The following is a 25,630-nucleotide window of genomic DNA, read 5'->3' as shown; positions in this document are numbered from 1 at the left end:
CATTCACTGCTGTTTGAACATGGACAGAAAAATCAGCTCTAGATTTGTGTGCTCCACTTTACTGTAACCCCTCGACCATTTTGGGCTAGAGAGAAAATTCAAATGGTTCCCGAGAGATGAGAATTAGAATACAAAATACATCCAGGAGTGCTGTATGGCATGATACTTATGATAAAGGGTTCAACTTTACCTCATCTAATTCAAGTCACTGATGTGGATCTTTTGGCCATGTTTAAAGTATTGTTGCCTAATTTCATTACAGTAATAATCTGGCTTTTTTGTGCAGGAAAGGGGCAATTTTATTATTTTTTTGAAACTTATATACTGTGACTTCTTCACCTTACAAATGAATTCATTGTCACTGGTATCCTGACATAACTCCCTCAGCACTCATAATCATGCTCTGTAGGTATACTTCTGCCATCTCAGCGCGACACCATGGAAACATTTCTGAAGAGATGAATATCTAATGCAATCAAGCAGCTCTAGCTCAAACAGAAACATTAATATCGCTTTCATATCAATGTCACTCTGAGGATGGCAATTCTGCTCCTTGGTGAATGCATGCATGTATATATGTGCATGTGGAGCATGTGTGTCTGAAAGACCATACTGGCGCTGGCCTCTGACATGTGAGCTCACACCGGTTTTTCAGATTGACAGATGGGGTTCAATCTCAGAAACCGAAGACTCGTGTTTAGATGAAATCTGGTTCCCATTTGCTCCGAATAACAATGCAAAGTATTAGAAAGGCGGAGGGACCTCTTTGCCAAGACACTGGAGCCTGCACGTGTCTGCATATTGTATGTCTGTGTGAGTGTGTAGATACAGCAGGGGGTAAAACAGACAATGCAAAAGAGGATTGTAGTTTTGTGCAGTATGTAATTTCTAGAGGAATGTTGGGATATACGGTGAAGTTGAATATGTCAACCTAATATTCATAAACACATAACATGACTTGAGTGTGGTTGAGACACACACACACAAACCACATGCAAATTGCTCCATCAATATTCTTATTTTTCATTCTTTGTCAGAGCCCTACAGTCCTACTTTTACTCAATCTACACACACAGTGATGAACAGAACAGTACAAAGATTTGTTTACAAGTTAACAAAACACTGCGTTTATTATGCTCACTGGAATATGCTCTAACAGACCCATCAACCTCAAGTTATTTCCTTACCGCGGTCCAAGAGCCGTATCTCCACTGAGTCAGGAACTGCGCAGAGTTGTCTGGACGAGGCGTGCTTTGTGCTGGAGAGGCTCGTGGACATGATGGCATCTCACAGTCCTTCAATGACAAACATTGTAACAAACTGCCCTGTGATGAGCTAATAAGCAAATATGCAAGGATCTTAAGTTGTCTTAAAGGAATAGGGTAAAGGAAACAAATTGGGGCAAAATATGGTTATTTATACAATAAGTTATGATATACCCCAAAAATGTATATCTTTCCATTTCTAAGCTCTAGAACCCTAAAAGTTAGTACTGTTGAAGACAGCCTTAAATCAAACACCTAGAAACGATCACTTATCTATAAACTTTAAGATCAGTCAAATGCCTTGAGTCTCCATCATTGTCAATGAACCCTTACAAGGCATCAAAAAGGTTTTTTAAGTCAGTGTTACCTGTATGTTTCCCTTCATTCTGCAGAATTATGCATGTTCCAAGACTGACACTAAAAGACTCTACCTAAATTCTAGTTTCTTTATACGCATCTAAAATCTGAGTAAAGGGAGGGTACCTTTGAGCAAAATTTATGACCTCAGCTTGTTTGGAAGCCAAACTAAACTTGCACTAGTGTGAAGAGAAGATTTGGGAAAGCGATGCTGGAAACAAACTGTATCTAACAGTAAATATTAAGTCGGTAACAAGTAGGTATATTTAGCTAGAGAGGAGGTGTAGGCACTATTATATTAGTTTTCAAGCAAAATCTAGTAAGATTTAAAGCGGCACTTGTCCATGTCTATATCTTAAAAAAATAATCTGCCATATCAGGCCTTACCACAACTTTTAGCTCATTGTTGACCCACAGCTGCAGTGTTTAGATCAGTTCCATCACTCTTGTCAACCTCCTTTCTAGCCACAGCAGGCAGCTGTTTTCACTCAAAAGGCTCTGATAAACCCACTTTACATTTGTGTTACCTGACCAGCACCAAACCACAATCAGTTGGCAAGTAGATGGGGAACAAGATGGGGAACATAATAAAGCGTTTAGCAATTTAAAGTGCTAGACTTCCCATTGGGAGCTGGTAAAGCCAAAACAGGAAGGTTAATGTTGGATTTAATGCTGATATATTAACATTCATTTGCAGCTCTGACAAGAGATTGACTCTGTGTTGTGACACTGCTTCATGCCTGGTGGTTGTTCAGATAGAAGACGTGTTTCTAACGGTGACAAAATACAGATTCCTTTAGTGCTTTTTCCACTTCCTCCAAAGTAATCAGAAATTACTTAATGCTGCTTTAAATTGGCTTACGAACATAAACTCATCAGTAATGTAAATTGTGCGTGCCACTTGCCGGATTTACAGTAGTAATGAGCGTTGTGTGTGTGTGTGTGTGTGTGTGTGTGTGTGTGTGTGTGTGTGTGTGTTTATATTTGAAGGTCATATTACAATATATTTTCAGGGAGTAGTCCCATAAAAAACAACTGTTTGCGAAATATTTCATATTATGGTGAAATTAAGGTAAAATCCATTTAAAAACTATTAATTAAGACTCTTTATGGTTTCCTCTTGACTTAAGATGATGCACGATCTTAGGTTTCTTTTTACCTGACTGTCTCTGGGCATCGCTGCAGCATTGCACTCTCTGTCATCTACTGTGTCGCCGTAATCCCCCGACACACACCTTACAGCTCTCATCTGGTAGCCATGGTCACAGGTCACTGAACACTAAAAGAAAAAAATAAATTACACACATGCGCACCTATGCCAACTCTACTGAAGTTGGAGGTTGAAGGTTGATATCTTAGACAGGGCCTCAGTCAAGGTCCTGCTCAGCAGAGACCCTGACACGTACACACAGACATCCATTCACATACACACCCAGAGCCACAACTCGACCCTTTACCCAGTTCTTAATTCACATACAAGGCTCTCCCATCATGTTTAGGTACCACACGCGAGCACAGGAAGTGCCACAAGATAGGTTTATTTGAACTGCAAATTACCCAGGCAGTAATGAGTCGATATATTCCAGCTCTGTAAATACTACTATCTGACTTAATACAAACATGTCTGGGAGTGCATTATTAGTTACATGTAAACTACACTATGAATTGTGAAAAACGCCCATTCATGCCTGTTTTATTTAGTTTGTTCTTTACTAAAATGTAGTTAAATCTACCCAGAGACAGTGGGAAAATTGTACATTTGAATGTGCATGTGTGTCTCTAATAGTGTGGGTCAGGTTTAGTCTTACAGGATATGAGGGCAAAGTGAAAGTAGCATAAAGGAAATGGCAGCTGGTGTCACAGTAAGCACACTTTGCTGTAACTTGCAGCTATATCAGGTTACACACACACACACTACAAATCTACACTAAGTCTCCTACTGCCACATTCTCTCTCTTTGACCACACACATATCCACAACCACATACACAGAGTAACTCCTAGGCACTCACACATGCAACCCATTTCCTTAGTCAAACACTGAATGGAGTCACCTCGCCCCGCTGTGTACGTGTGTGTGTCTTACTCGTGTGCGTGCGCACGACTCACCGCTCCCCAGACGCCAACTTGCCAAGATGCACACTCAGGCAGCTCGCAGCTTCCCACGGCAGGGGGTTTGCTGGACATGTCGCAGAGGTGCTCGCTCAGCTTCTCCTCCCTGGCTCCCATGCTGCAGGACACTTGTCTGTGCCTCATCCCTTTCCCACAAGTCACCAGGCACTGGTGGTAGGAGAGTTGTAGGTTGAGGTTTGTTTGCTTTTTATAAAGTTACTGAAAATCTACGAAACAGTCGATGGTGAGTACACATTTTTATGCTAATTGTCCTGTCCTATTTATGTCATTGGTGTGAACACTATAAGAGAAACAGTTACAATTCAAGCTGCAGGCTCAGGGTATCCCCTGTATTACATCACATATACACTATATATAGTACGCCAGTAATTTGATTGTTTATTACTTGCATGTGGCTTGGCAGAAGCTTACTTTTATGAGGTGTGTTGAACTCATCTTCTCATTCTGAGGAATAAATCATTTCTATTCTAGGATATCTGTTTCTGTGTGGTGATATCTGCATGTCTAAGAGCATCCAGGCTCACCTCACTCCACTCACTGACAATCCATTTCGGACACGGGTGGTCGTTGCAGGTTTCAGTTACCACCCTCTGGTATTCATTGCATTCTCTGTCCACGAGCCGACGGCCCAAATTGTTCATGCAGTAAGACTCCCTGCTCCGGCTGCCACGTCCACATGTCTTAGAACACTGCATATGGAAAAGTCATGTAGGTTGGATGCCTTAAACGTCCTTAACTGGGCTAGGCCCTCACAATGTACAATGTAATTTCCCCCGACTGTACCTGTGACCAGGCGCTGTACTGCCAGCTCTTCAGCAGACAGTCACCGTGGCAGGGCTCTCTGGTCGGAGGTTTGGGGATGTCTGCACAGGCACTGGCCTCCGTTCTCTCGCTCTGTCTTTTCATCAGGTTGTACTTCATACACTGAACATCCAGGTTGCGGTAGCCTGGGCCACATTTAGCTGAACATTCGCTTTTTCCAGCAACGTGCCACCTGCGAGACAGAGAAGGGTTGTCATGAAGTGTCTGATTGTGGGCGTGCAGTGGGAGTGGGACCGTGGGACCTTAATACACACCTGACTTCACAGTCTGTGTTGCATGGCTCGTTGACGGCTTCGGGATGAGGTAAATGTTCACAGCGTTGCTCCGACACCTCAAGGTGATCGCTCTTACGTACACACACTCTCTTTCGTCTTCGCTCACCTACACACACACGCACACAAACAGTGAAATAAAGCAACGTTCAGATCGTACAACATCTGGTAGTCACTTTACTTAAAAATATCACATTTCATCACCTCTAGCAAGTCTTGCTAGCTTTTTAACATTCAATCCTTCAGCCTTAGGGGTGTGCAGGTCTCACACCCCTCAAACACATGCTGTGCACTCTGATCCACTGGGAAACTGACTACCTTGCTACTAAAACGGAAATTTGTGGGGTATAGTAAAAACCAGGCGAAGGTGAAGGTGTCAGCTAATGTGATTACCTGGGATCAGACTGGGGTTGTAAGGAAGGGGGGTTTTATAAACCAGAGGCTGATTGAGTACGTTTTTAAAATCTAATATTAAATCTAATATTAATTAATAATACTATTTGCACTGAAGCTCACATTACACATTTTGATCCTGTATACTTCACACTTTTGGAGTGTTTAGCCATTGACTCTTCACAAAGACAAATATTGCACATTTTGAACAACACTGAGCTTAAAAAATATTCATTTATGTATTTATGAAGGCATCCCAGCAGCTCAAAAGGGTCCATTTTTTTCCCCCCATTTCTGAAGTCGTTTTAAATTCACAGAAGCCAATGAAAAATGATCCTGTTCTTCATGTGTGGAGATTTGGAAGCCAAGAGATCTTACCCTGGCAGATGCGGTTGCACTCGAGCCAGGAGCCTGAGGGATCCCAGACAAACTGCTCCCTGTGTTCCTCAATGGGTATGTTAAAGGAGTAACGAACATCTGGGTTGTAGAGGTTTCCCACACACAGGACCTGTGGGAATAACGTTGGAAAAGGCGAGGTCAAAGGTCTGACATGCTTATTATTTTGTCCACACAGAGTTCTCACCTCTTTAAAAGAGGGATTAAGATCAGTGTGTCACTAGGTGAGAACGAAAGCAAACTTTTGCAGAACAGGACGCAGAGGTGAAAACTGAAGCGGTGTGAGGAGAAACGTTAACAGAAGAACACACAGTATGCAAATAATCAAAGCAGAACTGACATAGTAATAACATAAATATGATTTAAGCATTAAAAGAAAAAAAACTTCCTGTTAATACCTGCAGAATGAGCTCCTCCTCAATACGGTCAGTGCAGTTAATGCGCTCAACTTTTGTGTCTGAGCCGCTGTAATCAATGACGGTTCCCTTGAAGTTGATTTCCCTTTTAAACATGGCCACCACAAAGTTTCCATTCAGGAGGAAGTTGGACTGGCTATCGGATAATGCTGAAATGACATTCGAAGAGAATGACACATTTCACCACAAGAGACAGAAGAAGGAAAGCTTTGCCCTCGCAATTTGAAGTTTGGGGAATGCGCGAGACGGCATTTGTCACTTTCAGCCTACATTTAAAGTAAACAGTCTGGCAGACAGCTGCCAACCTATTGTTCTGCCGTCCGAGGAGGTACCGTATGTTGAAACAGCGGTGACACTAAATTGCATTTATGTGGAGTCAGACTCCGGGACTCTCCTCGGTGATTGACACTGGAGTGGAAACAAAGGATCTTCACTGATTGCAAATACACACAAATACCTAAACAACCACCTCTGAATTACAGTCTGTGAGTACATGCCAAAACAATGCATCTAATCAAGCCTAGTAAGAACTTTTGTTGTTTTGCATTTAAATCTGCAAGTTGCGCGATCCCAGATAATCAGAGAGAACTGACAATGATGCACGCAGATAACTTATGGCAACAAATCACATATTTCTTATGCCTGACCAGAAGAATCTGTGCACTGTCCAGAATCGCGTACGCTTAAATGAACAACAATGAAGAAAAGAAGTTAATGTGCAGTTTTCATTACACAAGGGGGAAAAAAAGAGCGAAGAAAAAGGGAGAAAGATTGATAGCACCCATGAGAGTAGCCAAATGAGAAAGCAATTATGTTTATTTACTGAATTCAAAGTAGCACTCATTCAGAGCATACTCGGAGTACTGGTGACAGAGACGTCTGATGTTTCACCAGCTCTGAAAGGCTGTTCTCGACTCTCGGCACAGCGCAAACACTGTATTTACATGATTTTTGTTTTTCAACGTGTTTCGTTGAAGTATTTTGAAACATTGTCACAATATACAAGTAATAAATGGAGAAGAATGGCGCTTGAACTTCAAAGCCACTGACACCCTTTTATGTCACCCTGATATTCTCTAAACAAATTCCTCCATATTGCACCAGCTGAAGTGGCAAAACTGAAAGGGTGTTGCAAACATTGACCATATTTAATACACACAGCACTCCCAGAATTTGCAGGGCAAAAGAGGTCCACCAGAAATTTCTTCTGACAATTGGAATTAAAACATCCTGAAGACAACTTGATTCATCTGAAATATGGGTGCCTGTACACTTTACAAATGAAGCAAAAAACCCTCTCTCTTCTCTGTTGCTTGTCTTTTTTGTTTTCCTGTGTCCTCCTCTTGCTCACATGCAAGCACAGAATAGATCCATCTGACCCTAAAACCCTTATTTCTACTTCCATGCAGCTCAAGCTCCACATGCATCTAATTAGCACTTATTGCTGCCTCATTTATCTTTCTGAGTGGTTGACACTCCATTTGCTTTCCCGATGAACCCTCAACCAACGCTCCTCACATTTCCTCGATATACGTGCTCAGTAAAAAAAGAGAAAAAAAAAGTCATTTTCCTTTCATTTTTGAAAACAGTTTGACAGTAACTTGGCTCGTTTCTCGAGTTCAACCCCTCTTTCATTAACGTCTGCCTTTACTGCTCTGGGTCATCGAGTCAGCGCGGTTTATGGTTATGTTCGGGGTAATGGCATTGACCTATGAGATGAGAACCGAAGAAATGTAATGTACACATCTGACTGGTTTGGACTACCACTCCATTCAGACTGAATGCTTTAAAAACCACACCTTCTTACTGGTACACTCACCGAGGTAGTTGTCATCTTCTGGTTTTCCGGAGTAGCTGACCTGTTTGATATCAATGTTCATGGCTCCAGCTGGAATCCGAACCACTGTGTTGTAACCTAAAGAAGAAGAAAGACACAAAACCAGGCAAACAAGAGAGTGAGACCATTTTTAAGAACTTTCAAGAGGGAAAAACGTAGCTACGATAACACCAATGCACTGAACACTCCCCACTGTGATTTCCGTAATAGCTTCACTATGCTACACCAAATTCCTCTTAGGGAAGTTCCAACCACTAGGGATTTAAATGTCACACTTGGAAAAATACAAAAAAAAGTCTAGTCATCTCAAATAACCTGCAGGAGGCCCTGTTATAGTCTCAGAGGCCTGACCGTGAAATTATATGTAATTATTCCCTGGACTTACCTTTGGCCTGTAATTACTACACCAGGCCTGTTGTCCCATGATAAACTAACAGAGAAGGCGACTGAGCATGAGCAAGAGAAAGAGCCTGTGAAGACCACAATATGATAACCGAGATGCAGGTATGAACGTTTAACTGGGACCAGAATTTGATGTGTCACATTTAGCTACTTTAATTTAACACAGATATGAATTTTTAGATTAATATAAATATCCAAACTGCATTCATAATGAGCAGCTGTTTGGCGCAACCATTGTCTTGCACTTTTGGTCTCTCTAATAGACTGCCTTTAGTCTAATGTTTGCCACAGGTGGTGGAAAGGTACACGATTTAATATTTACTCATTTCCTTTTTAATAACGGTTCAGCTACAGAGTCACAAGTGAGAAGTGAAAGGAATAAAATACAAGAGGTGGGTTTGATGCGATCTGACAATTAGCCTGACACCTTAAGCCACTCGGGGGCAGCACTTGTTTTACATATCTTCTTCTCATCAGCCTTGTAGATCTCACACATTCATGCACGCAGACATGTAGGTCTTTCTCTTTCTGTCTGTTAGTCTTGCCTCCCCTTGATTTGAAATGAGCTGCACCAAACAGAGATGACAGACAATGAGGTTTTTTTGTCTTGACACTTTTCACTCATAAAGATTTGCGTGAAACAAAACAAAAACCTTGCCAAAGTTGTCTTTTGAGTTCACTGTTACTGCTTTTAAGTGCTATGTCACATTCACTACCTAGAGCCACTTGGGGATCGATAAGCTCACAGGCCCACAGAAATACATGAGGAACAGGCAACACTAGTCCCTCCCTGAGGCTACGTGGTATCCCCTAGCTTAGCGACTGACCGCACACACAATCAGCCCTCACCACAGAGTGACCCAGAAAAGAATAGTAAATACAACACCCTGAGGTTAAAAACAAAACAAAAGAAACTTGCACTTGTGGAATGATTTGGTTTACCTCGTACAGGCTACTCTCTGACACTAGCGAGAAAGAATACTATATAGTATTTTCTTTGCTAAAGAAAATCAGCTTGTGTTTTTAATCCCTTAAGTATTTTGTGTACAGATTATTTTCATTTTAAGTAAAGAACATTGAGAAAACTTCAGTAAAAGGTGGACGCTGCGTGGGGGCTTGATTCAAAATAACTATCAACAGTTAATGTAAGTGAGTCACCAATTCCTGTGTTTTAACAAAGTTTTTTCAGGCCTTGGTGGTAGCTACAAAAACATGTTTAATACAAATTGTATTGAGAACATAAAGATATTTGTTTACAAGTAAAAGGAACCAGACTTATGCTTGACAGTTCATCATTTTGTGTAGGCTGGTGAAGAAGGATTAAGGGGAAAACTAAGTAAACACAATGAATGAAACGCGGACAAAAAAAGGAATAAATCAAGAGACATGAAAAGAAAAAGAATAAAAGGTTCAATGGCAAGAAGACAGGCTCAGACTCAAGACAGGAGCAGAGGGATATCCTGCCTGGGCTACACTCCCACTCCTTTTTTCTTTTTGTCTTTCTTATGGTTAAGCCAGATTTCCAGGGCTGAGGTCAGTGCCTGATTTGGTTGAATACAGTCCTCAAACACTTTGCCACCCCTGAGTCAAAGGAGCGCAGAAAAAGGAAGATGGATAGAGATGCTAAAGTTGAGTGCCAAACTAGCACAGTACAAATGGCAGAGGCCACACCCATAGCTTTTTATGCTAATACTGGTCCTGTTTTACTGCCCAGACTTAAAAAGGATTGGATGTAATCAGCAGTTGGCCCACAGTGAGGCACTGCTTTAAGCAACACAGTTGAAAGGGGATGACGTCAGGTTTGTGTTTGCTATCAAAAGACCAGACCGAGTGACATGAACACAGTTTGTAAAACTTTAGAGCTTTCATGTATTTTTTCCCCCCAAATTTGTCCAAAGCATACATTGTTCTTCATATCAAGCTTAATATGTTAACCATACCCATACATGACATCAGTGCCTAATATGAACATATTGAATGTCAATGTTGTAGCCGCATATAACTAAGCCGCATCTAAGCTCGTCTATGTTTGCTGCATATACAATTTATAACAGCCTATTTATTTGCAGAATGTGCTGACATACCGAATGTTTTGTGGAACAGTCAGTTATTAATGGACAGGGCGTGCAATCTGAGCTGAGAGGGACTTACCATACTGAGCATCATTGAAGGTTCCTTCCAGAGTTTTGCACGATGAGTTGTCGCCGCCACACACGCCGCACTTGTCGTTCCTGGCCTTTGAGTTCAGCACGTGATCGCAGCCCGCTTGCTGCAGAAGTGCAGAAGATAGAAAAGATAGAAATGTGTGCTTTAGAGTGAAGCTCCTGACAGCGCGCAACTAAGCTGAAGCTGACGGCGTCGGCGGGTATGTGAGCAAATATTGCTCTGAGTGTAATCGGGAAAAACAAGGAGCACGCAGACATACCCTGCAGAGGCCCTGCACACAGATGTCGTAAGTGTCTGGCCCGCACGGTGTGCCGTCGATGACGCGGTCCTTCAGCTGATAGTATGCCGTAGTCCCAGCAACCCGGCAAAAGAGCTTGCACCGATCCTTCATTAATACTTAAAGGATACAAAGAAAATAATTAAATTAAAATTCTGAGCAATAAAAATACATTTTCAGTGAAATTCTGCCAATGCTTAGGATTAACTTAAACCAATTTACTTCTTTGTGACTCTCAGCAGACTCTTGCTTTATCTCTTATATTTAGATTGTATCACATGGTATCTGACAGTGTACCCGCTCCGGGGCTCGGCTTGTTGCTTCAACAGCATCAATTAACTAAACGAATCACTTGCAGCAACTTTGCCAGATGGTAATCTCATAGGGCAGACTATTTAGGCAGGGCCTGACATACATTTGTAAGAGAAAGCTGCCAGGAAGTTCATATGGAAAGACTTTATGTTGCCCTTGATTAGTGTCAATTAAAGGTTTACATAAGGACACCTTAAAAAAAAGATACTGCTGTAGATTTGTATCATACATTCACCAATTTCTTAACAAAAATTGTCTGTCTTACGTATTCGTGCAAACTGTGAGTAATTGGATGCAAACAAAAATCACTTTAAAAATGTGGGATGTGGTGTTTAAGTTGAATGTTTAAGTTAAGTTAAAACTACATGCGCAGTTGGATTTAAATCGTGTGTATTGCCGATGGGGTAGCCCTGGATGCATGGTTTGGGTATACTCACTGCCACTGTACTTGGGGACCCAGCGGACGGTGGGAGGTAGACCGTTGATGTTGAAGTGCTTGCCGTCAAACTGAGAGCACTGCTCTTCCCGGAAATCCTTCTGTCCTCGTGGGCATGGCTCAGTGTTGCAGGAGCGGAACTTCATTCTGCGACCCACACAGAACTTACCGCCGTTTCTGGGCCTACAACAACGGGAAAATTAAAGATCACAGAGGCGCTACGCAAAGTTTGAACTTAAAGATCACATTAAATGATCTTTACACATCTTGTTCACATCCAAATCACAGTTATCACACACATATTTGCGCTATGACCGTCAATAACAGTCTCATTATTTCTTACTCAGGCTTGTTGCAGTCTCTAGAGGTGCTTCTTGTTCCTCCACCACAGGACCTGGAGCAAACACTGTAGGGCCCCCAGGGACCCCACTCGCCATGGACTGGTTGCAGGTCCAAATCTTTGTTTACACACATCCCATGTCTGCAATACTGAAGTGGAACACACACAAGCAAGAAGAGAGCATGTTAAAATGTATAAAAGCAACCCCTGCATTACTGAAGGCAACATAATCTAGTACAGCACACCTGGGCACAGTGTTTCTCTTCGCCATCTCGGTCATCTGCTTATTAGATTTTTAGTCCCACAAGAGAAAATTGCATTTCCACAACACAATCGATAGTAAGAGGAAATTTAATGAACACAATGGTAATTTGACACTCACAAAAGTGATTTAGTGTATCTCTAACTTGACCCCTGTATTCCAAACTTTCTATTTTATAAGCCATCTTCGGAATTAAAAAACAAAATACAGGAACACAGAGCTTTCATGCAACAGACCCAATTATCCCACAAATAAGGCATCCAGTGTCAAGCAGTGTATACCCTCTAAGCAACTTTTGCCAAAAAGAGCTAATACCGCTTTCATAAGCAAAGCACAGCACGCACATTTCCCTTTGTGTGTAACCAAATCCTCCTCTCAGTGACTAAGATATCAGAGGGTCCTGTTCACAGAAAGAATGCAGGACAAGACGGCGTCTGTCTGGGTACGTAGCCCGCCGTCCGGGCACACAGGCGAGGGGAGCAGTGGCACCATGATAAGGAAACTCTAGAGTCGTGATAACAAGAGGAAGAAAGTTCATTACTAGCCTGACATCAGCAGCTCCCTTCTCCTGCTCAGTTTCTTTATCCTTTAACCAGAAAAGGAGAATGCTCTTTCTGGACACCTCACAGTGTTTATTTTGACTGCACTCCGTTTGCCATGGGAGCTTCGTGTCCATGCTGTTACTCCCACCCCCAGCTCCGATCAGCTGAGAAATGAATCTACTATCTCTAATCCTTTTTCCACTGCGAGGCATTTGAGCCCCTGCGTCATGTTCTGAAGACTCATGAGAAAATGGAAACAAAACTGTGCAACATTTACTCGACTGGAATTTTATCATTTGAGCTCATTAACCAGTGAGATCGGTCAATCAATCAGAGGTAGCTCCTGGGCAATGGCTGACCTGGCTAATTTCTGCTTTAACACAAATTAACAACATGTATTCATTACCTCAGATGTACAAATGCAAAAGGGCATACACAGAACCACATGGAAGCACGTACTATTTGGCTGCTTCTGCTATCCTGGCTTTGTTTGCATGTGTGTTTTACACACTTGTGGGTCTTTAATGATGGAGTGTAAAGTCTGTACACAATGGCAGGCAGGTGTTAAGAGCTGCAGGGTATGGACTAAACAAGCTACAAACATTTCCATAATCCAGGCCTAGTTTGAAGAATTCCCGGGCTCACTCCTCCTGAGTCCGAGTCCAGCGTAAATGCAAACTGAAGGCGCCGATAATTCTGTTAGAGCGCAAACAACGAATTAAGAAAAGGAATAAAATGGAAAGCGTTGAAAAGAATTTGATAAAACATGTGCATTAGTGGAAATAGTTTCCACGCCACAGAAAAAGGCAAACAGGTGCTGGACTTTGGAGCTCACCGGGTTCATGGAATTGTCAAAGAAACACATTTAGGCAGTAAGTCCAAAAGCTTTCCTTTGTTAGAGCAAATAGTTTCCCCTCCCCTTACAGCCCCCCACGCTCAACTTGAGGAGTGTCAGCCCAGACCTGAGCATCCCTCTTCTCCAGGGCTACCCATCCCCCCTTATCCCCTCACGGTGAATTGCAAAGGCCGAGCGGAGACCACCAGAGTGCAGACAGGCAGCAGGACCCAAGGAGCTGTCAAACACAAGGCTGACTGTCTGTCACAGAGGACCAGGGACTGTGTAAGCCTCTGAGGCATTCCACTATCCATGCTGGCACCCTCTGTTAACATCCGTTTTGTTTGGCCTGAAAAGGTGATGTGGTGAAAAAAAGGAAGGAGGAATGGGGAGGGGAGTGGAAACAAAAAAAAAAGAAAAAAAAACACACATAAGTGTGCAAATGTGAATGTGTATTAAGTGTTAAGAATGACTGCTTTGGGTCTGAAGGCTTCTGGGATCCACACTCAGTTCCAATTAGCTTCTTACCAAAGCGCATATACACATTTGGAAAACACTGAAATAAAAAGGCGCACTTAGCAAAGCCCAAGTCCCCATTAAGGACACCAGGCGAGCCTCTTTTTGCTAAAAAGATTGTCAAATTTTGCCCTCAGCTGGGAATGTGTTGAGACACTTGGAGTTCCCGTGAGAGAAACCCGTCCAGCTGTGACTAGCATGTGTTTCAAATTAGAAATTTCACAAAGGTTCAAGCTAACTTACCAGCTCATATCAAAGTATGCATATGTGCATACACCTATATTGCATGCATGTACATATATAGATCATGCAAGCTGAAATATACATAATACCTTTGCCTCTTGGCCCTCAACAACATACTCAATAAAGTTTAAATGAGTAGCCCATGGAGTCACAGAGAGCAGTTGCCAGCATGCTAACTCAAACAGTGAAAATAGTAAGGACAGCAGCATCTGCTCTGAGCACCTCAGCTGCTTTGGAAGTTAGCGCCCTGTAATTGCCAGGAAACTGTTGCAGAGAGCGCCTCATTTCTGAACCCAAGCCATACATCACAAGAGGAATGAGAAGGTAGAGGACTGATTTTAAAAGCACTCCGCTCTTTCATTTTAACACGGCCATTTCCAAAAGTCATCACCTTTCATGCTGGCAGTGCCTTTCTCATGCCTCTGGGTTAGGAGTTCACCTCGGATGGTTGGGGGTTTGTGTATTTGTCTCCAGCAGCTGTGAGCCCCCTTTCCTCCCAACAATGCAAAATTAAAACAGACTGCAATCTTAGAAATGCTAGAAACATCTGGAGCAACCCCTCAAAATGCGACGGCATGGACCACCGCTGTTGATTTTCAATATGGCGTCATTACGTTTTATGTGTTTTATCGCTTGACCTGGAGGTGAGGGATGCTGTAGAGGCTATCCAGCCATGACAACATAGGATTGTTGGCAGCACTTCCATTTGCTGGCCATACGACTGGAAATCAGTCACCTTACAGCTGCTTTAACAGAGTCGATACACACAGACTCATTTTTTGGCCCATGCATGTGTTTTCACTGTCAGTTCCTCGAGTCTCCTCTTTGGCCTTGGTCTTAAAAGAACATAAGACAAGACAGAGAAATAAGAAGACACAGAGGAAGGTGTGACAGACAGCAGGAGAAACAACAACCTCTAATTTTATCTTCTCTTAGCTTCCTGTCCTCATTTGCCACCTCACTGTGGTCTCCGTCTTTCCAAGGAGCGTAAATAACATTTCCGTAATAAAAAAGGGCCTGATTTTAGTGAATTGATCACCCTTTTTGAGAAAAAAAAACTTTAAATATAAACCCAATCTGTGATTAGAACTGAAAAGCCACAATGTCACAATGCCACTCAAGGGTATAAAAGTACACAATACCATTTGCTGTTTAATCCCGACAGATCCTGTGTCCAGGTAACTACTGTAACACTCGTGCAGCTGCGGTGTATATGTGTGTTTTCATGTGTCATTATGGCAAAATGTGGTCACGGAGAAACTGCAGCTGGATCTACCAGCGAGTGGTCACATGTTCATCGGTTTCTATATGTCTCTGACTTTGGACAGGCACTGCTAAAACGAAGATCTATGCAAGACACACTTTTGTGCAGTCTTCCATAGTTGGCTGTGATACTGTTCTCAAGCCCATGACTAGTGAGTGCTTACCTATATATGTGCTCACCTAGTTTTAGATATACAATTACACAATCTACATACAAATGCACAAAAGGTTCCTGCTAACAGCTGTAACAAACAAGCTCAACTTCAGACTCGTTTTACTCAGAAGCATGCATCTGTGTGAGCAAAAATAGATCAGGTAAACTTACCAAACAACAGACAGGCAGAGTCAGCAATTATTTGTTTATTGGTTATTTTTAGTAAAGTTGAACTCAAACATCCTCAGGAAGTGGTGGAGACTACAAATACAATTGTTAGGCACATATGTTAACTCTAAATGATTGCTTATGTTGGGTCGTTGTAAGACGTGTAAAGAGACAACTGCCTGCTAACAAGTTAGCCAGAGACATTATTGTGTACGTCAGTGTGATTCAAAGAGAATACTCTCATAAGTGTCTCCCTGAACCATCCTTGTACAAGCCAGGGAGGGTTGACTGGCAAAATGACTGCACATGGACTAATCAACATGTCTCTTCTTATATAGTTACATCCTGGGACTTTGAGGACTCTCATACTTGGAATGTAACATAGAGCATCCATAGGCTTTGAGTCCTGCTCAAGCAAGAAAAGCTTGTTTAAGTTTGATACACATGTGCCCCAGTGCACTGGGCAGTTCAGTTGTGTGCAAAGTATTTGAGCTATCATGTTTACAGAAATAATGACACACAAACTCGACCAAAAACATGACCTCCTCTTAAGGTAATAAAGGCTTTCTACGTTAAGTCTGTGCTTGGGCTTGTGGAGGAAGTGGGATCACTGCTACAGTCGGATGCTGTATTTTCAGCTTCTTGCTGTGTTCCCATTATCTTGTAACTCTTTCCAAGTTCCACTGAATATATCGCCTTCCACACAGCGACGGGTTTAAATGTCACCACACTATACCGTAATCAAGCAAATACACATGCAATGAAAGCTCCACTCAGTGGTATCCGGACACAGTATTTCAATCGGCAAACTGCATGAATGCGAAAACAACAATCCTCTTGTTACCCCAAACCCACAGATATGTCTGCGATGATAGCAAATCAAAGTGGCAACATCCTGCAAATACCCAGAGATTAGCTGAGAGTAACACTGATACTGGCCTCGCGATCCCGAGCTCCCATGCAGACGTGCACACTCGCACAAGAGTGCACACAAACGCACTGCCTGTCCCGGCATCGTACAACAAGTCTGTCAAGCTGCCAGCGGAGATCCAGCCAACACTCATTGCCTCCGCCAGCATACTCCATTCTGCCCCGGCTTCACTTTTCAAGACCCCACTATCTCAACTCTAAATGGCTGAAACCAGAGCGAGTCGTCATTCTTTTCCAAACAAAAGCAACTTCCTGTTTCTAAATTTACACTAATGTTCAATTAAGCCACGAACAAGAGTATGTAGAAATCTTTCTTTTAAATATTTCACACACTAAAAACTTGGCTAGCACCCACCACGTTAAATTAAAAAAAAATAAAAAAAATAAATCATTGAATACTTCATCATTTCTTGCTGAGATGCTTTAGGTCAAAACCTTCATCCAGAAAAAACAGAGCCAGCTTAAGCTCTGTTGCCTCTCCTTTGCCCCTCTGCCACCCACTGAGCCACAACGTGGTGAGAAGCAGCACTGGGATCTTCAAAGGGTAGGATACTGATACAAGGCCAAGCAATCCTGCACTTCAGCTTGACACTTATTGACCATGCAGGCTGGCTCCTAATCTATGCACACACAAACACACATAGTTGCATGCACACATCTACACATGTGCATCTGCTCACACTTAAAAACAAGTACTTCTCCAATAAACGCACACATTGAAGCACACAATTAAAACACACACGCAAACAGTCGCAGCCAGGCGTGAAAGCGGCATCCTTTTGAAGGGTGAGGGGACTGAAACGGGGAAGAGCAAAGGAGAGAGGGCAAGAAAAGAGAGGATGGAGGGGGAAGGAGGGAGGAAGAGTGGTGGTGGTATTTATAGACAACAAGTGATGGGATGCCCTCGTTAGCGCACGGCCCACTGAGCCAGATGACAGACGCAGCGGCCACGAGGTCATGTGACCGCATTACTCACTCCGGCACCCAGTGAAAGCAAAAGATGGGGAGAGAGGGTGGGAGGAAGACAAAAAGGCAGGATTGGAGATATTCAGAGAAGAAGGGAACAGAGAGAGAGAGAGAGACAGAAAACTACCCATGAACCCTGCGCTGCCCAATGCCCTGATTTAACTGAGCAGTATACAAACAAAGTTTTTCTCCACCTCCCTCTTTCATTTACAGGACATGCCACTCTCCCACTATTTGAGGCACCGACCTCAATTACCCAATGTGGTCAAAACTTTGTTTCATAACTGGAGAGAGCAAAACTTCTTCCCAAACAACACAGAAGCGCAAGAGGGAAAATTAGTTTACGAGATGACATGGAATCGCTCAGAACGACACAGTAAGCAACAAAACACGTATCTGAAAAGAGCTGGGCTCCTCAGTCCCAAACCCCCCCACCCTGACCCCTATCCCAGAGACCATAGCTGCAATCCTACAGATCTGACAGCTAAAAGCCAAGGCCCGTGCAGAGCCTAACACTTGAACCTAACCACGGACCAACGCAAAAGCAGAACCAAGACATGTAAAGAAGGAGCAACGCAATTCTGACACAAAAGAATGAAGAGGAGTCATCTGGGCATGCAGATTATCAGACTTTAAACATGCTCAAAGACACACAAGCACACCCCACTCAGACACCACATTAAAGAGCACTTGTGTGGGCAGGTGAGCGTTGGTGTAGGGTCCCCTGCTCTTTCAACTAACGCCACTTCAAAGAGCACCCTGCATGAAGATGAATCTGGGCCTCGGCACCACAAACAAAGGTGGTGCCACTGCTGACGCACACACAGGCAGAAATGAAAGAACATTTTTCTCTGATTTGTTATTCCAGAAAAAAAGAGAAAAGGAGGAAACATTCAGTGAGCAGCAGTTCTCTGGGTGAAAATGCCTTGTTTGATACCAGAGGTCAGAGGAGAATGGCCAAGCTGCTTCGAGCTGACAGGAAGGCGACAGTAACTCAACCACTCATTACGTCCAAGGTATGCAGAAGAGCATCACTGAACACAAAACATGTGGAACCCTTGAAACAGATGGGCCACAACAGCAGAAGACCACAGCGGGACCTGTCAGTCTCAGATTAGAAAACTGAACTTTGCACAGTTTCACCAAAATGGAACAATAGATGATGGGAAAAACCTGGGTTATTTGTTGCTGACCATATTCATCCCTGTATGACCACAGTGCACAGTTCACTGTACTCAAATAGTCTCCACAGTCACCTGATCTCGGCCCAATAGAGCACCATTGGGACGTAATGGAACAGGAGATTTGCTTTATGTGTGTGATGCTGTCATGTCAACATCGATCAAATTGTTTCCAGTGGTTTCCAGTACTTCATACCTACAAAAGTGGCCTGCGAAAGCATGTGTCTAGATTTATTACCTATGCCGATGTAGGCAAGGTGGTATCTTAAGCATTTAGCTCAAAGCAGTGTATGCCTACATAGTGCTTCACAAAGTTGCCAGTGGACTCTTTTATTGTTGTAGAGTGAAAGAGTAACCAAAGTAATTTTGAGTTTGAAATAGAAATTAGTTGTGGGCTAGATTAAACCACAGCTAAATCTGTTTAAAATGTAACTATACATGATACACATACAGTATATTTCAGTGTCAAGTAGTTTCTTGTATAACTCTGTTACGCATAAAAAACCTAGTCTCTTTAAACCTTAAATGAATTCTGATTTAGACTACAGTGTCCACTAAAGATCAGGCATCAGTGGTAATCTAGCTAAATCAGCTCCAGTGAGGGGTTGAATTTTAATAAAGCAAACCCGTGTCTGATTGAACTCTATGTGTTTCTCCCACATTCAGGTCGAGAGCAGTATGGGAGCTGCAATCCCAGGACCATTACTGTTTAGTCTGGTTGTTGTAGTTGGATTAAGATGTTAGCTATCCCCTGTTAACCTTTCTTCGCTAGACTGGGCTGATCCAGGACCTAACATGGTGAGGAGGGAGACGGAGCAAGATGAAAGGATACAAGGGATACGAGATTTACATGGGTCCACAGTACAAGACTGCTGGAGGGCATAAGGTTAAGGAGAAAAAGAGAGCCCTCCTTCTCTCACTCCCTCTCTTTCCTCCTCTCCAGCATGTTTTGAATGCTAAACACCAGCCCACCATAACAGCCTCCTTCAACTCCTCCTTGCTTTCCTCAGCCCTCTCCTCCCCACCTCCTGCCCAGCAGAATCACTGATGTGAGGTCTTTTGTGAGAGCGCTGGCTGGCCTCAGACTGGCTCTGTTACGGCCTGACCACTGACCCAATCACCCGCCTTTTAAAGAGGTTTTGGGGTCGTGGGTTCACAACAAGGTGACTCAACTGTGAACGGCGGTCGGCATCCTTTTTCAAAGGGCCCATGTATTTACCTTTCCCTATCAAGGCTCTCTCTCCCTCTTTCCTTTACATTTTCGTTTCTCCTTTTTCACCCTTTTCTCCACATATCTTCAGTAACTGACCCGTCTCAGGCCTAATTAGCATAGCATCCCAGAGCGAGGGGAACACTAAGGCTAATGGGGGGGTTGGGTCTCCATAAAACACTTAGAGTACAGCTTCAAGTTTCTAACAAGGACCATCACCTGAACCCACTCGAGCAGGTTTCTACAATCAATGTGGCGACAGCAGAGTAATACATGATAAATTATTCCTTTTTCTTGGCAGAGGAAATGAACTAGCAGGGAAAGGCAACATGATTCAAAACAGAACTCCATTAGAGGTTTGGCTTGTGTCATTAATTTAAATGCATTGACAGAAATATCAAATTGGTAGCCTTCACTGCATCAAAGTAATTAATCGTGTCCATTTACTAGATGAGAGACATGTGTTTTCCTTCCACTGTGCAAGAAGGTGGAAAAAATCCTACGGAGCTCAGTGTTCAACGACTGTTTTCTGTGCTGCACCTTTAACCTACACTAGAGGTTGAGCAGCGGCTTTATCTACACTTACATTCTCAAACGGGCAAGTCTTGAATATCAGCTGGGACACCCTAAGTGTCTTCCTTAAAATTGTTAGCATTTTGGTGTAGATGATTTCACATAATCTATACATGGAGAGACTTACCATTCCATGTCCACAGTCAGTGCCATCAGCGAGTGGCATGTGCTGTGTACGGCACCCTTTGTGGTCCCCCTCCGCACTCGTACACCACAGTCTCTTGCACTGTTTCTGTGGGGGGAAAAAGAAACAAACGCAAGCAGAAAATCATTTGGGAATTAACAGGAAAAGAGCTTTTCTGTGATGTGAATATCCTGCAAGCTTTCAAAGCACGTACAAAACACCTCTTATGCCAAAATATTTTTTTCAACAACACTGAATAACAGAAGAAATAATTGCTTCAGCCATATTGGTCTTACATAAGAGAGATAAAGCATGTGGTTGTAGTCCCAGTATGTTAACGGAATTCTACAAACATTTCAATCCAAGCAGCTGGTAGTCGACTTTTTCTGATTCCCCTTTCGGTCAGTGTAAAGAAGTTTGACCCCATAATGGCAAGTCTATCATATTTGATACATGAGTTTTTAAGACCTCTACATCAACAGTGTGATTCATTTTCTCCTAAAATACCTGATATATACTATGAGACAGTAGCAGTATGCTACTATGAGCAATTAAATCACACTAAAATGAAGAATGTAGCAAAAATGATACAAATTCAAACTCAATTATGCAAACTGATATTTAGTTTCCTTGTTTTAATTTGTCAGGAGGTTCAATTAACACTACAGTTTTCTCCTGATTACTTCATGGTTCAGGCTTTAAGGGGTTAACTACACACTGAATCCCTCAGATATCTTAATATAAGAACGAAGATGTGCAATTTTAACAGTTTTCCTACATGATAAATAAATGCTGCTGTAGTAAATGGAAGATATATGACAGTAAGAAATAATCATAAGAAATAAGTGTGTAAAATTACAGAAAAATATGTGGTAGCTCCTTAAAACACACTGTAAGAAAGTTTTGTTCATTCACAGAAAATGTCCTTGTTTACCTTTTTCCTCTTTTATTAACTATACTACTACAAAACTATAAAAATAGTGAGAAAACAGGAAGTTTTTATATCTTACTTAGGTTTGAGTAATAAGAATGGCCGTGTCGGAGTTTCAGTAAGAAAAGCTATAAAATTCAAATAAATTCAGTTAAAAGTCCAAAAATTAAGCCCTGCTTCAAATGTTTTGGCCCAAGTGTCCAGTGGGTCAGATTGGAGCCTTCGGTGGGTCAGTTTTGGCCCCTTGGCCTTATTTTTGTCCCCTCAAATGTTTCAGGTAAAGAAATGTTTTACTTCCATTTTTTACCATGGCTTTTTAATCTATTTTGATAGCAAGGCAACTTACCAAGTAAGGACAAATTTGGGAACCGGGACCAAACATCAGTTCACACTGTCTGTTGGCATTGTAGAGCTGACCAGGGAGGAGGGTGGGCATGTCATATGTTCTGCCCACAGGCTCATCAAGGAGGCACTCCCCATAGCCGGTGCTAAAAAATGAAAAAATAAATAAATACATTCAAAAGAAATCATGTACACATTCAACAGGCAGACTTTCACAGTACAGAATTCTTCATAACAATGTAGTAATTTCAACCCTAAAATGTATCAGCACACTTCATCTCTTTCATAAAAGCAAGGTAAACATCTCTGTGTCACTGTCTGTGATCATCCTCACATGTGTTTTCCTTGTGGGTGGTCTGTAACGTTACCGAGCAGAGAGACTGATACCGCTTCCCCCTTAAAAGCCTAATAGCAAACGCTGTCACTGTGAAACTGGAGTTAGGCGCCACAGACTGAATAAAACAGTATTTTGATGGAGACAAAAAAAGGGATCTGCTTACTGATCACATTTGTATCAGATGTATTTTCCTCTGCTGAAGGCAAACAAGAACATTTAGAATGCTAAAGCACCATGATTAAGTTAAATAAATCTGCACCAGCCCCAGCGCTGCAGTATAATGACAGATTGTGCCGTATATGAGCCACACCCTGAGCCATGACACAATAAAAGAGACAACAAAAGCACAGCTGGACTTATCCACCAGCAGCCTGCGTATAAAATCATCAGCATTTACGGCCGTGAATGGGCACAAATGAAACATGTTAGCAGAGCAAGGCGAGCCACAAAGGATCTTCTCTCGCTTTGTTTACTTTGGGAAAAGGAAACTTTCAGATGAGACAGGTATAGATGTGTAATTAGACAACATGTCTGCACTGCTCTGACAAATTTCATCCTGGATCGAGCCCTAAAACACCTGCTCAACAAAGCACCAGCTGATGTGACAGGCCAATAATTACACAGGATTATCCTCCGTTACCATTACTTTGTTTCTTTACCCTTTCATTTCCAGCCATAATGTAAGAAATTGTAGCAAATGCTGGCTTGTGGCAAGAGGAGGGGATGATTACTCAAGAAGAAAACAGCAGCAGTTGAAGACACTGAATGCAAAACACATAGCAGCCTGTCGAGGAATCATTCAGACAGTCCCATATTACGGTGTCTTTCAGCAGTTGGTCATCTGTCTAATCGGTGCACTGGAACTTAATGGAATTATTATTAAGACCGAGACAGACCGAGGGAGAAGGGGTCATTGTGGTCATATTTTAAATGAAACATCTATGTTCTGGGGAAGGGGGGACAAAAAAATCAGCTGTGTGGATTCAAGACGGTGAGCCAATTCCCATCTGGAAACAAGAGCTCTCACACCTGGAAGCCTTTGGGAGACTTGAAAGTGTGTTTATTTACAAGGTGACTTGGTTATTGTGTGCTTGTCACATGAGACTAAACAATAACAGTTTTCCTGTACACCATAAAGGCAAGATGTCAAGAGGTCAGCTCATGACAGATTGGAGGCTTCTACAAAGAGCTAAATGACATGTGCAGTGTTCGATCAAACGGTAGCAAGTCTGTCATGTCAGCGTTTCGCCTGACAGAATGAATTATTGTTGCACTTGAGGATATGAAGCAAGATAAATACAAAGCTAACGATGAGGGCGACATTGTTTTTATTGTTCACATTTTACAAGTGTTTTTTTAACAAAACATTTCTAAACATACTAGCTTATTTTAGAAAGTATAAATTTGTTTATATTTGCACACAAAAACAGAATTATTTCATAAAATAAAATCAGGATCCCCTAAAAAAACGGCCTTTTCATTGAGCCATAGGACAAACTACTGCTGTGCAAAGATGTGCTTTTACTTTGTGGTGCTTAAAACTTGTAAAACCAAGGTAAAACTTAAGGTTCTCTTACAATTGAGTGTAAAAACATCAGCAAGGTTTTGAGCTGTCACTTCAGAACGAATCATGCCAAAAACAAAAGAAATCAGTTTAGATGATGCTCACAAAGCAGGAGATGGATTTACAAATTTATCACAGCGTTGTGTCAAGATCTATAGTGAGAAGTAACATCAAGAAATTCAAAGAGTCACACAGTACAGAACAAGCCTGGCAGAGATGTGTCTAAAAACCCCAGAACAACTGCCAAGACACTAGTTAACAATTTAGTCAGGTCAGGGATAGTGGTTTCAAGGAAGTTAATCACTAGAACTTTGTGCAGGAATGGACTGAATTCACAGACCAAGCAAAACTGCTCTTCACTGCAGAAGAAACCACTTCAAGCCAGACCTAAATATGCCAGGAACAACCTGGAGAAAGATACTGGAAGTGGGTCCTTTGGTCAAATGAGACTAAACTGCGTGTTTGACTAAAGAGACAGTGTTTATGTTTGGAGTAAGACGGGAGAGGCGTGAAACACAGTAGTGGTGGTATTAAGTTGTAGGGATGTATAAGTGCATCTCAAAGTGGAAGGAATCATAAAGAAAGAATATGTGACTACTCTCATGGGGGGAGGCTGATAATTCTGTCTTCAACTGTATGAAGATTGTCTTTATCTTCCTCATCCCCAACCAGATGGCTGTCCCTCCCTGAGCCTGGTCCTGCCTGAGATTTCTTCCTGTTAAAAGGGAGTTTTTCCTTCCCACTGTCACCAAGTGCTTGCTAAAAAGGGGTCATGTGATTGTTGAGTTTTTCGCTGTATCATGTCTTTACTTTAAAATAAAAGTGCTTTAAGTCAACTGTTATTGTGATTTGGTGCTATATAAATAAAATTGAATTGATTTGAATTAGAGTTATATATGAATAAACACAAAGTAGATGTAGTAGCTCCTAGTTTTCGTCAAGAAAATAGATGCTGATGGATTATTTATAATGATTTCACATTATACTTTATAAGAGTTGTTTCTGCTTAGGCAAAATTTGAGGTGTACATAGGAAATCGATAGGGTTTCCCCAAAATGAACAAGAACTAGAGGGTAGGAATAGTCAAAGAGTTGCATTTAAATTTTATATTTGGATGTTGTGGGTTAAATCAAATGGCACAGTGCCAGAGTAGCAATGAATAGTGTCTTTATGCAGCAGATGGGACACAATGACACTGCACTACAACAGTACAGATTTCATCAGCTTTCAGGTACGGGACTTGAGTGCATATTATTACAACAATATTCAGACAAGAGGGACCGCATTGGGGAATCCGTTGCTGTTTGAAAAGGGATGTTTGAGAGGTGGCACGGCCTTTCTTTTTGTAAACTGTTACAGGTTGAATTTACTCTACGGGAAGAATGGGCAGTCAAAACACTGATATACTTGACCAGGTCGGTCCACTCAGCAGGAGTGGTGCTGCAGAAGTGCTACTTTCAATCAATGCTCCTCATTGTTGGCTGGCGAAAAACTTCAAAAGCACTTGGACTGCACTCTCAAGAGCCTTTCCCACCACTGCGGCTCCCACACCGAAGCCAGCGCTTCTTTCTCGATACCTGCACTGTGTGTTACATCCAAAGTGACTAACAAATGTTACAGTTTAGCATGAATGCGTCTGATGTTCACGTCATGCTCTTCCTGTTTT

General features: G+C 42.2%; 1 protein-coding gene across 2 annotated transcripts in view; it reads right to left on the bottom strand.

Moving 5' to 3' along the window:
• LOC100709964 (A disintegrin and metalloproteinase with thrombospondin motifs 20) overlaps positions 1 to 25,630 on the bottom strand; it is a 75,671-nt gene that overhangs the window by 26,456 nt on the left and 23,585 nt on the right. For both annotated transcript variants that reach the window (XM_005451005.4, XM_025909113.1), the window contains 15 exons: positions 22,068 to 22,209; positions 20,794 to 20,898; positions 11,827 to 11,972; positions 11,485 to 11,666; positions 10,718 to 10,854; positions 10,444 to 10,561; positions 7,873 to 7,968; positions 6,036 to 6,202; positions 5,620 to 5,749; positions 4,831 to 4,957; positions 4,538 to 4,748; positions 4,279 to 4,443; positions 3,731 to 3,901; positions 2,782 to 2,901; positions 1,188 to 1,295 (listed from right to left, as the gene is read on the bottom strand). In XM_005451005.4, the coding sequence (XP_005451062.1) occupies positions 1,188 to 1,295; positions 2,782 to 2,901; positions 3,731 to 3,901; positions 4,279 to 4,443; positions 4,538 to 4,748; positions 4,831 to 4,957; positions 5,620 to 5,749; positions 6,036 to 6,202; positions 7,873 to 7,968; positions 10,444 to 10,561; positions 10,718 to 10,854; positions 11,485 to 11,666; positions 11,827 to 11,972; positions 20,794 to 20,898; positions 22,068 to 22,209 (2,125 nt within the window). The remainder of the gene's footprint in view (positions 1 to 1,187; positions 1,296 to 2,781; positions 2,902 to 3,730; positions 3,902 to 4,278; positions 4,444 to 4,537; positions 4,749 to 4,830; positions 4,958 to 5,619; positions 5,750 to 6,035; positions 6,203 to 7,872; positions 7,969 to 10,443; positions 10,562 to 10,717; positions 10,855 to 11,484; positions 11,667 to 11,826; positions 11,973 to 20,793; positions 20,899 to 22,067; positions 22,210 to 25,630) is intronic.

This window comes from Oreochromis niloticus, linkage group LG7 (assembly GCF_001858045.2).
Source record: "Oreochromis niloticus isolate F11D_XX linkage group LG7, O_niloticus_UMD_NMBU, whole genome shotgun sequence".
NCBI classification, from domain to species: Eukaryota; Metazoa; Chordata; class Actinopteri; order Cichliformes; family Cichlidae; genus Oreochromis; species Oreochromis niloticus.
This window is presented reverse-complemented; position numbering and strand designations above follow the sequence as displayed.